At 42.8% G+C, this 14,165-nt stretch overlaps 1 protein-coding gene across 1 annotated transcript in view; it reads right to left on the reverse strand.

The window, feature by feature from the left end:
* The window catches only part of R3HDM2 (R3H domain containing 2), a 132,231-nt gene that overhangs the window by 18,674 nt on the left and 99,392 nt on the right, over positions 1–14,165 (reverse strand). Inside the window, exons 11-14 of the mRNA XM_010839320.1 lie at positions 9,546–9,577; positions 9,394–9,447; positions 4,594–4,826; positions 2,289–2,458 (exon numbers count right to left, since the gene is read on the reverse strand). Coding sequence (XP_010837622.1) covers positions 2,289–2,458; positions 4,594–4,826; positions 9,394–9,447; positions 9,546–9,577 — 489 coding nt within the window. The remainder of the gene's footprint in view (positions 1–2,288; positions 2,459–4,593; positions 4,827–9,393; positions 9,448–9,545; positions 9,578–14,165) is intronic.

A 14,165-nucleotide genomic window follows, 5' to 3' on the forward strand; every position in this document is an offset into this window, starting at 1 on the left:
CTTTAGGGTAAGCACAGTGGTGTGTGCGTGTGGTCACTTCCTTCATCCCCTGTTACATACCACTGAGAAATTAAATGGTAAGTATTCTGGGGTTTAACAACTTGAGTTTGGAGAGCCACCAGTGTTGAGAGACAGGGGTAAAGAGAAAGGAAGAAAGAAAAAGGCAATAGGAAGAGGAAGAAAGGGATAAAGAGAAAAGGAGATATATATATAGTGGGTATATATATTATATATTATATATATATCATATATATATATTAGCAGCTACCATGAGTGCTTCAGAGACACCAAAATTAACCAACATAAGATTTTTTAGTTTGGAGTTTGTGATCACAATTAAGTGCAAGAATAAATTTCTGAGATCTCTGTACCAAATAATGTTCCTCTGTCCCCAATTTACAGGACCTAATCTAGCACTGTACTGCCTGGAGATGATCAGTCAATATCAACAACTGACCCACTGACCCTCAAGACTCAAGAAGCATGGAAAGAATCTGAGTAAAAGTTTGGGATTTAGGGCCAGTCACCTGAACAGTCTATCTAAAAGTTTTTCAGTCCCAAATGGTTATTCTCTTTACTTATCTCTTTATCCCCCTCCCACTCTTGCTGTCTGTTTCTAGATATGGATGGATGGAGGAGACAGATGGAAGACTAAGAGGGAGACAAGGAAACAGAACTGTATCAAAATACATACATTTTAGAAAACTCAAAAAAATATACTGGGACCTTAAAAAAGTAAAGCATATACACAGAAACAGCAGGGGATGGCCAGAGGGAGAGGTTCAGAGTTTACTCACTTACAGGTCTAAATTAAGACACAGATGGGGAGAGCACACACACATGCTATGCTTCAGTATGGAGTGAGGTAAGCTGATGTGAATGAGACTTAATGAGGTGGTAGAAAGACGGCGGGTGGTAGAATAAGAAAGAAAGTCAGGCCTATTATAGAGAAACTGATTAGGGACTGAGATGAAGGACTTGGAATGACTGGCATGTGTGTGAAGCTACAAAACAGAGTTTCCTAGATCTTCACTGTTCTTTTAGTTTCATTTTCCAATATACTGAATGGGGTAGTGATGAGCCACTCTGGAGTGTTCCCTCTCTAGTTTCCAATTCTTGGGGTATCAGTGCTTAGGACTTCTTCTTGTACCTATGGAAGAGATCTACCTGAGGCCAAGCTGGACTGAGTACGGAGGTAAGAGAGTCTGGGAGGTGAAACGAGAACTTAAACTGCAGCAAAAAAAAAGTACAGACATATTGGCTTCCTAACTACCAGAGAATATTTCAGGAGAAAGTGCAGGCTCTATTCACGGAAGAAAAGAGTAAGTGAAGATCTCAGCACAGTTCTCCTCAGAGTATTAAAGAGACTTTAAACCTAAAACACGTAGGAGGTTCCAGTTTAAAATAGGATCTGATTCTTATGCTGATCACTTGCATGGTCTCCACAAAAGCAAAACTTTCTCAAACCCTAGTTGGTACCAATGTCCAACAGCCCCACAACAGAAAGAGAAAGAGAGCTCTTTTATGGCATGGGAAACAAAGACAACACTGGGGGGGGGAGGGGTTTGTGGTTGGGCTTCCTAGATGGCTCAGTGGGTAAAGAATCCATCTGCAATGCAGGAAATGCGGGTTTGATCCCTGGGTGGGGAAGATCCCTTGGAGAAGGAAATGGCTATCCACTCCAGTATTCTTGCCTGGAGAATCCCATGGACAGTGGAGCCTGGTGAGTTATAGTCCTTGGGGTCACAAAGAGTCAGACACAACTGAAGTGACTGAACATGTGCTTATGGTACATGAGTCTTGATAAGTGTTATTTACTTTTCCCCAAACACCAATATATAAATATTTGTTTATGGCTCAACAGTCATATAAATACATTCAGCTAGACTATGGTGGGAGCTGTGATCTTTTCAAGCTCCATGTATGGACGTAGGAAGTAAAATCACCTTGAAATTACACAGGATGTAGAGGGAGACAGAATACAGCAGAAATATGGGATAGGGTAAAAGATCCCGCTGACAATTCCCAGAATGAAGAGAAGGAAATATAAAGCTTGGGGGGAAAAAAAAAAAACCTTCTAGGCTGACTCTACTAAGAGCCCTTTGGCCAAACCTCTGCCCTTACTCCTCTCTCCCACAACAAACAAACAAGAAGTGGGGGAGAGAGAGGCATGTCTCCAAAAACAGATCTTTCCTGCCACCCACAGTACAAGAGACATGACTGTACTTCCAGAGCTTGCTTGAATCAGAGTTGGGGCGGGGGGGCTCCAACACTGAGTGCTGACTCACCTGTGAAATCATGTGATTATTCAAGGGTGGCTGTTGTTGAGGCGTGGGTGGGAGAGCAGGAAGTTGCTGCTGCTGCTGCTGCTGTTGTTGGGCAGTACAAGGGAGAAGGCCCCGGACAGACTGGGATGAGGTGACCTGGTTGCACACTTCTGGGGCACCTAGTGCCATACCTAAGGCAAAGAGGAGACCCAGCAAGAGTTGTAAGCACAAGCCATGAACATACCACCCCTGGTATGGACTGGACTGGAGGGTCCAGTCATAGGGCCTGACTCTTTCCTTGCTGTCTTCCTCGTCATTCCCCTTCTGTCTATATCCCACTGTCTTAGGAGATCCATGCATGAGCACAGATGCATTTCAGATGTCCTATTGATGGGAATCCTCATCTTAGCCGGTTTCCACTCCCCAGTGTCCATAACCATCTTGACTGTCAAGGTTAGGTTTTGAAAATGAACCCCTGGAGTGCCTAGAATCTGTCCATCATGATTAGACAGCTGGAAAAATGAAAGTTTGCTTCCTGGGAAGGTATATATTCCTAGTCCCTTAAGAGACCTGTCTTCTCTTTTCATTTCTTCTCAACTTGCAGCATCTCATAAAAGTTGCTGAAGGCAACCTCCGAGTACATGCCTGTGCACACACCACCCCCGACACAGCCATAATCCAACTACTCCCCTCATTTCCAGGCTGTCCAAGTCATGAATGCATTTACTCAAAATACTTTTACAGAATATGTACTACGTGAGGTACTGTACAATGAACTGAGGATACAAAGGTAAAGGAAACACAGTCTTTGCCCTTGAACAGTACAGGATCTTCCAATGGAGATAGACATCCACGTGATTACAATCTGATAAGGATAAAGGGCTTCCCTTGTGGCTCAGCTGGTAAAGAATCCACCTGCAATGTGGGAGACCTGGGTTCCATCCCTGAGTTCTGAAGATCCCTTGGAGAAGGGAAAGGCTACTCACTCCAGTATTCTGGCCATGGAGAATTCCATGGACTATATAGATCATGGGGTTACAAAGAGTTGGACACAACAGAGCGACTTTCACTTTCAAGGATAAAGGATGCATCAGTGACATGAATAAAGTTGTATGAAAGCAAAGATTAGGAACCATAACTCTTGGGAGGGTTAGAGGGAAGGATTTAAACAAGAAGTGGCAGAAGAGACAGGTTTGAGGGATGAACAGAGACTTTTCAGGCTGAGAGGAGACAAAGCTAATGCCATACTCAGAAAATGGTTGGAGGGTCAGGAGAGGATGAACGTTCGAAAGTAAGACTGAGATGGCAAACTGGAGTCAGGAAGTTATGCTATATTAAGTAATTTGGATTTTATTACATAAGAAATGCAGAACCATGAATGTTTTTAAGGGAGGACTGATGTGATTAGATCTATGTTTTAGATTAATAAACTAGCTCAAAACAGGGTTGAGAATAGGAAATTCCCTGGCAGTCCAGTGGTTAGGACAATGCACGTTCACTGCTGAGGGTCCAGGTTCAACCTGGGGTTGGGGAACTAAGATCCCTGCAAGCCACACAGTGCGGTCAGCTGAGGGTAAAGCAGGGAAACCAGCTTGGATAACGGCAGAGACAGTGGGATTAGAAAAGAGGTAACAGAGAAGCATAAACAGAGGCAAAGTCTTTGCCACTACTGATGTCTTTTGAGGACAAGACCAACAGAACTTTGGGGATGAAAGTCAAGAAATTCTTCAGAGGCAGGAGGATGGTGAAATAGCAACTTACTGGGTAAAAAGAGCTGAATGGCCCTCTGCTAAGAGTGCAGCAGAAATCGATGGAGAAAAGTTACACAGCAGCTCAGGAGAGCTGATGGGTGCTCCCAGGCTGGAAGGTGGAACTCATGCTCCTTTTCCATGACTGGGCTCCAGAGAAGCAGTTGCAGCAGTGATGCTTAAAATTTCAAGCCTATTGGCTGCTACCAATTAACTACAAAAATACAAACTGTAAGGTTCCCTCTACTTTACAAACCCTCTTTATAGTCTCAGGGGCCTCAGAATCATCCTTATTTTAGTACACAACCTGAACCGGGGTTGACACAGCCGTCCCGCCTTGGTCAGAAATCACGTAATAATCTAATCCCAATCAGTTTTTTTTTTTCAATTAGGAAAAAAGGTTAGAAAGGAAATCAGAGAAGGAACTCAAAGGACAATGGATCCAAGAAATAAAACTTCCCCTCATCTGTCCCATATTCTGGGACACAATATGGGACAAGTGTTTTGTTAAAAGTAACTATCAGTGATGTTTTGCAGAAGATACACAAGCAGTGATGGAAGGAGAGAAGCTGTGGTACCTGGCCTGGAAATCCTTCCTGCACTGCCACCTTTGCTGCTCCCGATGCTGTCACCCCGGGTGAGGATGGAGATTCCACTGAAGCTGCTGGCTTTGGTGACAGGGGGCCGCATGCTCCGGACAGAGCCATCGGAGTCCGTGCTGCTCCAAGGCCGTGGCTCCAGGGATTTGAGTTCGCTGTCTGTGCTGCTCTGGCGGCTGCTTGAGGTGCGGCTCAGCCCCTCACGGTTCCCCCTGCAGAGACCACAGTGGTCAGAGCACCTCCCACCTACCACTTCAGCAGAAGGGCTAGGAGAGAGTTCATTTCTATTCTTTCAGTAACAGAGAAGGGGTGAGGGTTGGGGAGAATGGACACTGACTTCGTGTTAGTTGGCTGGCCAACCAAGACTTGATGGGAGCAGACAGAACAAGATCCAGTACAGTACAAAGAGCACAGAGGCAAATCTGGAAGACAGTGCGCTGGCAACTAGTTCAATACAGCAGACCAGAGGTGGACGGGAAACCATGTACATGATGCTGAGATTGGCTGCGGTCTCTTCCCCTGGCCCTGCAGGGATCCCACACATGCAGGAAATAGTGGGGAGCATAGGAGTACCAGTTCCTTCTGAGAGTTCTTGAAACAAAAGGACTCCAAGAAGTTACTATTGCTAGAAGGCAGGAGTAGCCAACAACATGGATAAATCTCACATCAGGTCTTCCATACAACACATGTCTGAGCCAGCAGATATGTTGCTTACAGCCACTTTTTTAGGGTTGGGAAGAAGAGTATATTGACTAAAGGGGCACTGAGTCTAATAAAGAGAAAACTCAGTCTGATAGTCTGGAATCAACCCAACCTGTTTTGTGGAAGTCTTGTGTTAGTATCTGAGAACAATTTATTTCAGGGTCTCTAAAGGCTGACATCCTCAGCACAATCAGGTAAACATATCCTTAGGACTCAGGATGGCAAAGAGGAGGGGGCTGCCTGCCTAGCTGCCTCCATATTAATAACACTGTTGCCCTAGGTAAGGCACAAGGCTACTAAGAAAAGGGATTCATCCTCTTATTTTACTCTGGAAACATCAGGGTTAGCCTGATACTATAATTACTTTAATTATAAACAGCTGTGCTCCTCAAGCTATCTGAGGTTAGCCTGAAAACCCTCAGTGTTGACTCTTACTGCCACTTAATTGATAAGCAATCAACAATCAGGAATTTTCCTTTTAGATCCCCCACCACTCCAGTAACTAATGACCCAAGAAAACCAAATGATAACAATTATAACAATTTTGATACGTATGCCGGGGAGCAATTGAGCAACAATCATGGTAGCTTGGGTTCCCTCCTTTTCCCACCCAAAGCAAACAGAATACTCTATCCCAAAGCCCACAGCTCTTCAAAGACATCAGGCTCAGAGTTATTCTAATAAAGAAAGTTATTTTTCTTAAGGGGGTAATATTAAAGAAAATACTTTTATTAGAATATCTATTCCAAAGATACTGTAGGGAAAATAGACAAAATATCTGCTAGGGTCACTATTTTAGTTTTTAGTCAATCATGGGGGGCTAAGACACATTGACCTAGATTGTTAGGGACATGCTAATTCTCTGAATCTTAAGTAAATGTATTGATACATATAACCTCAATGCTTCTCTCTATACAGTTAGAATAGAAGACTGGAAAATATTAATGTTTCCCCAATGCTTTACCCCCTTTTTCTTGGGGATGTCCAAAGTAGAATAGGAAACAAGACATAAGAATAACTCAGGGACTCTCCAGGAACAGAACCAACCTGAAATAAGAGCCAACAGCTCAAATCTACTGACTGGACTCAATAAAGATGTGTTTGTCTGTGGGATGTGGGAATACAGCAGCACCAATGAATGAGGCTGCTCATTAGACATTAGCACTTGAATTCTGCAAGACAAGCCCTAATGGCCTTTTATATCTAAATTAAACACTATACTTTCTATTAGAGCAATTCTGCCATTTATGTTCTTTTTCTACCAGGGATAGGCAGTGAAATGAGTCGACTTTAAACCAAACACCTGGAAAACTTGAGCCAAACTGGCAGCACTTCTGTACTGATCCAGTTCCCCCAAGACAGTAATGGCTTAGTGCTCAAATGTGGACTGTCTGATGATCTTCTAACCTGGGTTAGTACACTACACCCCTGAGAGTTGGAGAATCTAAGTTGAGTCTGGACTAGGAAGACAGATCAATTCTATTCCTCTACAACCAAAGCTAATCTCTAGTCACATCTTTGTACTTCACTAAAAATAAGGCAATTAGGGAAAGTCACTAGATCTAATTCTAAGCACTAGACTGGACTGTGTATGTGTCGGTGAGATGGAGGTGAAGGACAGAGACATTCACACTTGATAGCACAAACAGGAGATGACTTAGTTTTTACAAGTAAATTTAGTGCTGGTGAAAAGTCCTGTTTATTGGTCTTGGGTAGAGAGGCCCATGAAAGAGGTGGCAATAAGCATCAGTAAACCTCAGGTAGCTTATTTATCAGTGGCGCAGTGGAGTAGAATCTTCCAAAGAACAGAGAAGTTGCCATAGTTATTATTATTATTATCCACATTATTGCTAACGGAGATAATGGAATCTGATATATCAGTATTCGTTTCACACACCTGGGAAGAAAGGTTTAAAAGTTAGAGAAAATCAGCTTCTAATCATTTGAGCTCTGGACTAGTACCCAAATAGAGGAAGAAGTTACCCCCTGAAGAGTCCACGGAGCTGCATTTTAGATGACCTAGATCTTTAATCAAAACTCAGTATGGAAAGCAGTAGCTTAAAAGGAGGTCTGGACAGGAGAAGGCTGCACCTGCTCACTAGCTCCTTCAAGCTATTATCTGCACAGTTTGATGCAGCCTGATGCTCCACGGCACTAATAAGGGCATCATTCTTATCAGTGAATCAATTAGGCGTGATATTTATAGACAGCTTGTGTAGTGTGGTGAAAAGAACACTGGTGGACAGAGTCAGTCCCAGTTTTGCCACTTACAGCCATGTAAACTTAGCTAGCTACTTAATCTCTCTTGCTTTTATTCTTTTACACGTAAACCAGCTCACCAAATCAGGATATTCAGAGAATTCAATGAGATACAGTATACTGTGGCAACTATAAAGTGCTGCACATTGTCACACACACTTTTAATTTAAAAGTTCTGTTTATTAAAGGTATTCTGGAATGGTTGCAGAGTAAGATTTTTTTTAAGGGGGACTCTATCTTGACTACCACTGACGACACAGAGCCCTTTTGCCTGGGCTTTCAGATGGATCTCAGGGCAGGCTGGTCTAGGAGAAAGAGTTCAGAGATGTGGAAAGGGAGATAACTCTCCTTCCCAAGAAGGGTTGAAATCTTGCTATCCCAATTTCCACATGGTTTAATTAGCTCTAGAAAGGGTGATAGAGAAGGGACTAGTAAAAGTACTTCAGTAAAGGACTTTAGTAAAAGTACTGGGGATGACAGTTGTAACTAATGTGTGTTAGTGAGCACATATCAAGCTTAGGGGGCTTCCCTGGTGGCTCAATGGTAAAGAATCCACCTGCAGTGCAGGAGACCTGGGTTCAGTCCCTAGGTTGGGAAGATCCCCTGGAGGAGGGCATGGCAACCCACTCTAGTACTCTTGCCTACAGAATCCCATGAATAGCAGAGGCTGGCAGTCTGCAGTCCATAGGGTCACACAGTTAGACACGACTGAAGCAACTAAGCAAAAGCAGCATCAAGCTTAGGATTGAGAAAAGACATAAACCCTTTGTAAGGAGTGAGACCTGAATCCTAGCATTAAATTGTCAGGTTTTCTGTACTCTATAGTTTTTCTGTTGATAAAATGGAAAGTATATACTTAAAATGAGTCGGTGTCAGGATATGGTCCTAAAGTGCTTCTCTCACGTTGCCTTTGTAATTGTCTGGGATGGAATTGAGAGACTGAGATGAAGGGAGAAGCTCACAACTGCTTTGTGGAAAACGGAGAATATGAGGCACAGGAGAAGTTAGTATAGTAGCTCTCAGCAACATTAAGAGTAAGTCATGGACAATTATATAAAGGACATGCCCTAAGTCCATTCTAAGGCCTTTCTGAGCTCATCTTACACGTTACATTTTCCAAAGAGAAAACCACACAGACAGAGGTGTTCATATATTTTTTTAAATATGTGTGTGTACTATTCCTTCTTAAGGATACAAAACATTCCCCTATGCTGGGTGAGGGATAAGTTCTTCACATCTTTCCATAGATTTGGAAAAAGCAGCCAAAAGACACCTGTTCTTTTACCTTAATAGGCTTCCCTTGTGGCTCAGCTGGTAAAGAATTCACCTGCAATGCAGGAGACATGGGTTCGATTCCTGGGTTGGGAAGATCCCCTGGAGAAGGGAAAGGCTACCCACTCAAGTATTCTGGCGTGGAGAATTCCATGGACTGTATAGTCCATGGGGTCGCAAAGAGTCAGACATGACTGAGCGACTTTCACTTTCAAATACATGCTGAAATCCTCCAAAAATGCTCAGTTTCAGCAAACTTCTGAAACAGAGCAGTACCTATCCTAAACATACTTATTTGGTCCCCTTCATCACCTATCCAGGACTTACAGCGAAATCAGCAACAATAAAAGTAAAGTCATTGAGCACTAGCCATTTTTTTTAAATGGGGAAAATATCCAATGTTGCAAAAACCACAAACTGACTTGTTCCACAAGCAGCCATGCATGGAGCAAACTTACTCCGCTGAAAAGATTACAGCAAAACAAAATAAAATTAAAACAAACAAACAAACAAAAACAAGGAGAGATATAGACCACACAGAGGTACCTAAAAATCTGCCTTCTCTTGTGAGAGCTAGAAGAAAAGGCTTCTTTGGAGAGTCTGTTGGTTAACATCAAAGAAAAGCATCATTACAGGATTATATTAACCTCACTGACAAAGCTCAATGAGAAGCAGGGAACATGCTAAGTGGTACTAACCTGATGTCATTTAGATATCCGTTCTGGCCAGTCTAGGTGAAGGGGAGAAAACGGAAAATAACTTATAAGAAAACAGCATGGCATAACCAAAAAGGGTGTCCATGATGCTATGAATACCCAAGGTCCTCAAACCAAGCTCACCCCCCAACAGGGAGAGAGGGAGCAGGGACAGGATGACCCACACCCACACACCCAATCTGACTTCTCACCTTTAATGGGAAAGCGCATTCAGAGTTTTTAGCCTTCCCACAGAGTGTTTAAAAAGAGAGGTCAATGAAGGTAGGAGTATGGAAAGGAGAAAGAGGAAAGTATTAACCTAACTATTAATTCCTTTTTAGTTCTAAATTTATTCTCTCTATAGGTAAGCTGAGCATAATAACTGGTGTGCTTGGTCCTAAAGAGTATTCAAAGAAAGGGAAAAGGGAGAGAAGAGAAAAAAATTTAGTTTTTTTTTAGAAATCATCCTCAATCTCTATCCCATTTCTGTCCTCTACACTGGCCAAAATGAAAGACATTCTGACCTGACACCCAAGGAGAGTAAGAAATTGGGGAAGCAGGTACTTTTCAGAGCCTAGAAAAAATGAGAAAATTAAAAGCCTGAAACATTCCTTTTGGGGATCATTTCCTGACAAAGCCACTGAGCTGAGTGAAGTGAGCATTATGGTGGACTCCCAAGCCTTAGAAAAAGGTACAGAGAGTGTCCAGCTGCTGAGAACAGGGGCCTTCATGCAGAGCAGAGCCTGAGTGGGGCAGCTTTCCCAAACACAGCTCAGCTCCAGAGAAGGCTGTAGCAGCAGCATTTCCATCCAAACACCCTTCTTGCCACTTCCCTTTCTTTTTGGACTGCCTCTTCCTCCCCTCTGCGGCAACCCACAACTCCACCCTTAATCAGTTGCCTTTGATTGGCCAGGTTCTTTCCTCTCCACATGGGAAATCTTTGGCATATAGTAGGCTTTGGCCATTTCCCCCTGCCTAGACCTTTTGAGATTCCTGATGCCTCTACCACAGCAAGAGTTAGGAAGTGCTAAAATGAAAATGATAAATTCATAAGGATTTAACAAAGAGTACACATACTAGTAGAGGCTTGAGAGACTAAATATCAGAGAAAAAGGAGAGAAGAGCTTCCTTTGTTATGGTAATAGAGATATATTCCAGTGTTGTACATAATAAGCCCTAATATCCTATGAAAAGTTACTTGTGCTTTCAGAATGGCTTTGCTAATGGCTGGCATGGTGGAACAGTCATTTTCCATGTGTCAGTGAAGCAGAGGAGCACATCACAGGTAGCTATGCTATGATGTCACGGGAACTTCTTAATTTAAAAAGCCCAGAGCAGAGCAAGCTATGGAGAGGTGGTTTACTTAAGGGGTTAAGAGCATTGACTCTGGAGCCAAGGACTGCCTGAATTCAAATATCGGGTCTTTCACTAAATAGTGGTGTGATCATAGGTTACTTAACCTCTTCATGCCTCAGTCCCTCATTTCTAAAATGAGGAAGATAATGTAACCTATCACATAGGCCTAGTGTGAAGATTAAATAAATTTATGTGTGCAAAGTGTTAAGGACAGGGTCTGAAAGATAATAAGCACTGTATGAATGTTTGTTATTAACTTCCACCATTCTGCCCTGTCCACAATTTAGGGTCCTCACCAGCTGTAGCCATGTACAAATGACCACTCTCCTAGCATTCCACTCAACTGATTTTCAGATAAAGTTAGAAAAACCCTCTCTGGGCCACAGTTGAATAACTGGGAGGATGGGTTTTTCTGACTCAGAATGGAAGGCTACATTACATAAGAAGAGTCCTTCTCCTCAGACTTTAGGCCAGAAGGTTTGCTGTGTATCTGACCACAGTGAGGCTCCTTGGAACAACTGTGTCTTCCAAGACAATGGAACAAGTTCACAGAGGATTCAGTTTTTATAAGTTAGAGACAATATTTTTCTGAGCTAGGTGATGATGAGAAGATACATTATTTTTTTTTGTCTTGATGAGGGAGAGTGAGGAAGTGGGAGGGGAGCAGTGTGCATCTACGTATTGATTAGAATTGGCCATCTTCTGATGACAAAGGGAGGCTGGCTCTTCTTCGTTTGCTAATTTGACTGTAAGATGGTGCTACTATCTGGATCACATATTTTCTGGAGATTTGTTTCTCTCTTGCCTTTCCTGAATTCCTCCTATACTTCTGTTCAGTCTGGTAGGCAAAGGCCACCAGACACAGGGATACCAAGTATATCTGATATGGCCAACAGTTCTTAAGAATAAAGTTGCCCATAACAACTCATGTTGCCTTTTGGTCCATGGAGCAGGCCTATTCTAAGAAACAAGGTAAGAAATATAGGAAGAAAGAGACTTCCTATTCAGGTCAAGACTGTACGGAATAGTGAGTGTACCCTCTGTGCGTGTGGAATGTGGAGCTCAGAGAATGGATGCCACATCTGTGCTCTGATAATCACCAACATAGCCTAAAAATGAGCCAGACCAAACAAGATGAATGTATACAGGCTGTGTAGACACTAAGTCTTCCACTTAGAAGCAAAGACACCTAAAATAGATAGTGGAAGTGAAAGAGGGTAAACGGGAGGAGGGTTTGACAGGCAAGATCCAGGGCCCTTCCGTAAGCCCTGCCAAAACCATTTCTATTTTCAGTCTAATCAAATCTACCAAATTCAGCCACTCCATTTGTTCTCTTTATAGGTCATATGCATTAACGATAATATGAATAAAAATCTGCAGCTTCCTAATAAGCTACATTTAATTTTAGAGATCAAATATGGGGCTGGCTGATGTTGGTTAAAAACAAAATCAGAAAAAAACAACAAAACATATATGGAGGGTTCATTCCATTCACAGTTCCAAAGATTAAGAGCTAAAAGCTAGGGGCTGACAACTCTCAGAAGCTACACTTACCTCTCGGGCAAATATTCTCTCTCGGACCCTTTGATATTCCTCCTCTCTCTCTTCTATTGACTTGCTCCTCCTTCCATCCTGCAATGGAACTCTGATCTAGATCGATGAGCAGAATTAAGCTAGTTAAGTTCTCCTCGTACTGCAAGCTCACTGCACACCAGCAAGGAAGAGAAACCGGGAGAGTTTATAGTTGCCATCAAAAAAATGGAAAAAAAAAAAGAAATAAAATTTCCAGTGTTGGACAGGTTTCACTGGGTACATCTGACCATGCAGTTTGGGAGATCAGGTTTTCTGGATGGTTGGGGCCTCACCAGCTCCCCACCCCCCCAACCAGAGTATCAAGAACAGTAACTTTTGATAAGGATTAGGTTGCTTCCTTATGTAGCAGGGTACTTTCCAGTCGGTAAGGATGAAGAGAATCGCCCACAGAATAAACAGCATTGCTTTGGAGGGAAAGCAAGGGATAGGAGGAAGCTAGAAAAGGAGAAGAGACAGGTATTTACCAGAGCTAAATTTAGAAGAGTTTTTACAGAACTAGCACCTGATCTTATCCCTTCTTTAGTCACTGATGCCATGGCCTGTAGATCCAAGTCACACAGAGCTCAGCAAAGAGGGCCTTGCAAGTGAAAGCCCAAGGGCGAAGCTAAACTCAGAGTTTAAGCATTTTTTCTCACCTTAACTACAGCTACTGGAGGGAGGGAAAGGGTGAGAGCTTACAGAAATATACAGTAGAAAGAGAACACAGCAACACGAAGAAGGAAAGAGAAGGAAAAGGAGAACAGAAAGAAGGACGGACAGGGAAGGGCAGACAAACAAGTGCCGCGAGGAAAGCGAGAAGTTCAGTGACAGAACAGAGGACAGAGAGCCCTGCATTCTCAGAAAAACGTAGTCAGGAGACCAGAGGGGATGGCTGGGCAGACCGCCACCTCTGCAAGCCTACCCCCCACTCTCCACCACCATCTTTTCCCCTCTTAGCCTGGGAGTTGTGAGCACTGTCCTGGGTAGGATGTTACAGAATGTCCTTTTTCCATACTGCTCTTGAAGGCAAAGTGTTCTGAGGGAGGTAAGTCATCAAATGCATGTCATCAGGTTATAAAAGATTCTGACCTTCAATCCAGAGGCTTTTAAAGTTTCAAATGAAGCAACCAAAGAGACCACTGGTCTAGGCTGATCTTCCTGATCTTCACCAATTGCCAGAAGTAAGCATAATTTCAGGAGTATCAACTTTTGACTAGATGTAGTTCTCACTAGCCTAAAGAACCTAAATTCTACTAAATGTCCTTTTTACCAATCCCATGCCAAGAAGATAAAGGACCTCAAGTGCTATATTGTCCTTAGCCTCTAGGACTGGTTAACCAGTGGCAGAACAGATAGAGCATAATGGGCTTTGAGGTCAGGCAGAATCTCAGCTCTGCTACCTCCAAGTAATGTCACTGGCAACTAATTTAACATTTCCTAGCTCAGTTTACTTATATTTAAAACGGGGCTAATAATCCCCATCTAGACTGGGTTGTGGAGAGGATTAAATGAGATAATGAATATAATGTATTTAGAACAGAGGCTAGCAGAGGGAAAACACTCAATGAAATAGCAATTACTGTGTTTATTATTAATATCACAGACAGAAAGTGCATAGAGCCTACCCTATTATGGATCAAGCCTGAAGCCGAGAGATGAAAAGTTCACAGTAGGGAGAGATTCCATCCCACCCCA

This window comes from Bison bison, unplaced genomic scaffold (genome assembly GCF_000754665.1).
Source record: "Bison bison bison isolate TAMUID 2011002044 unplaced genomic scaffold, Bison_UMD1.0 scf7180017864115, whole genome shotgun sequence".
NCBI lineage: Eukaryota > Metazoa > Chordata > Mammalia > Artiodactyla > Bovidae > Bison > Bison bison.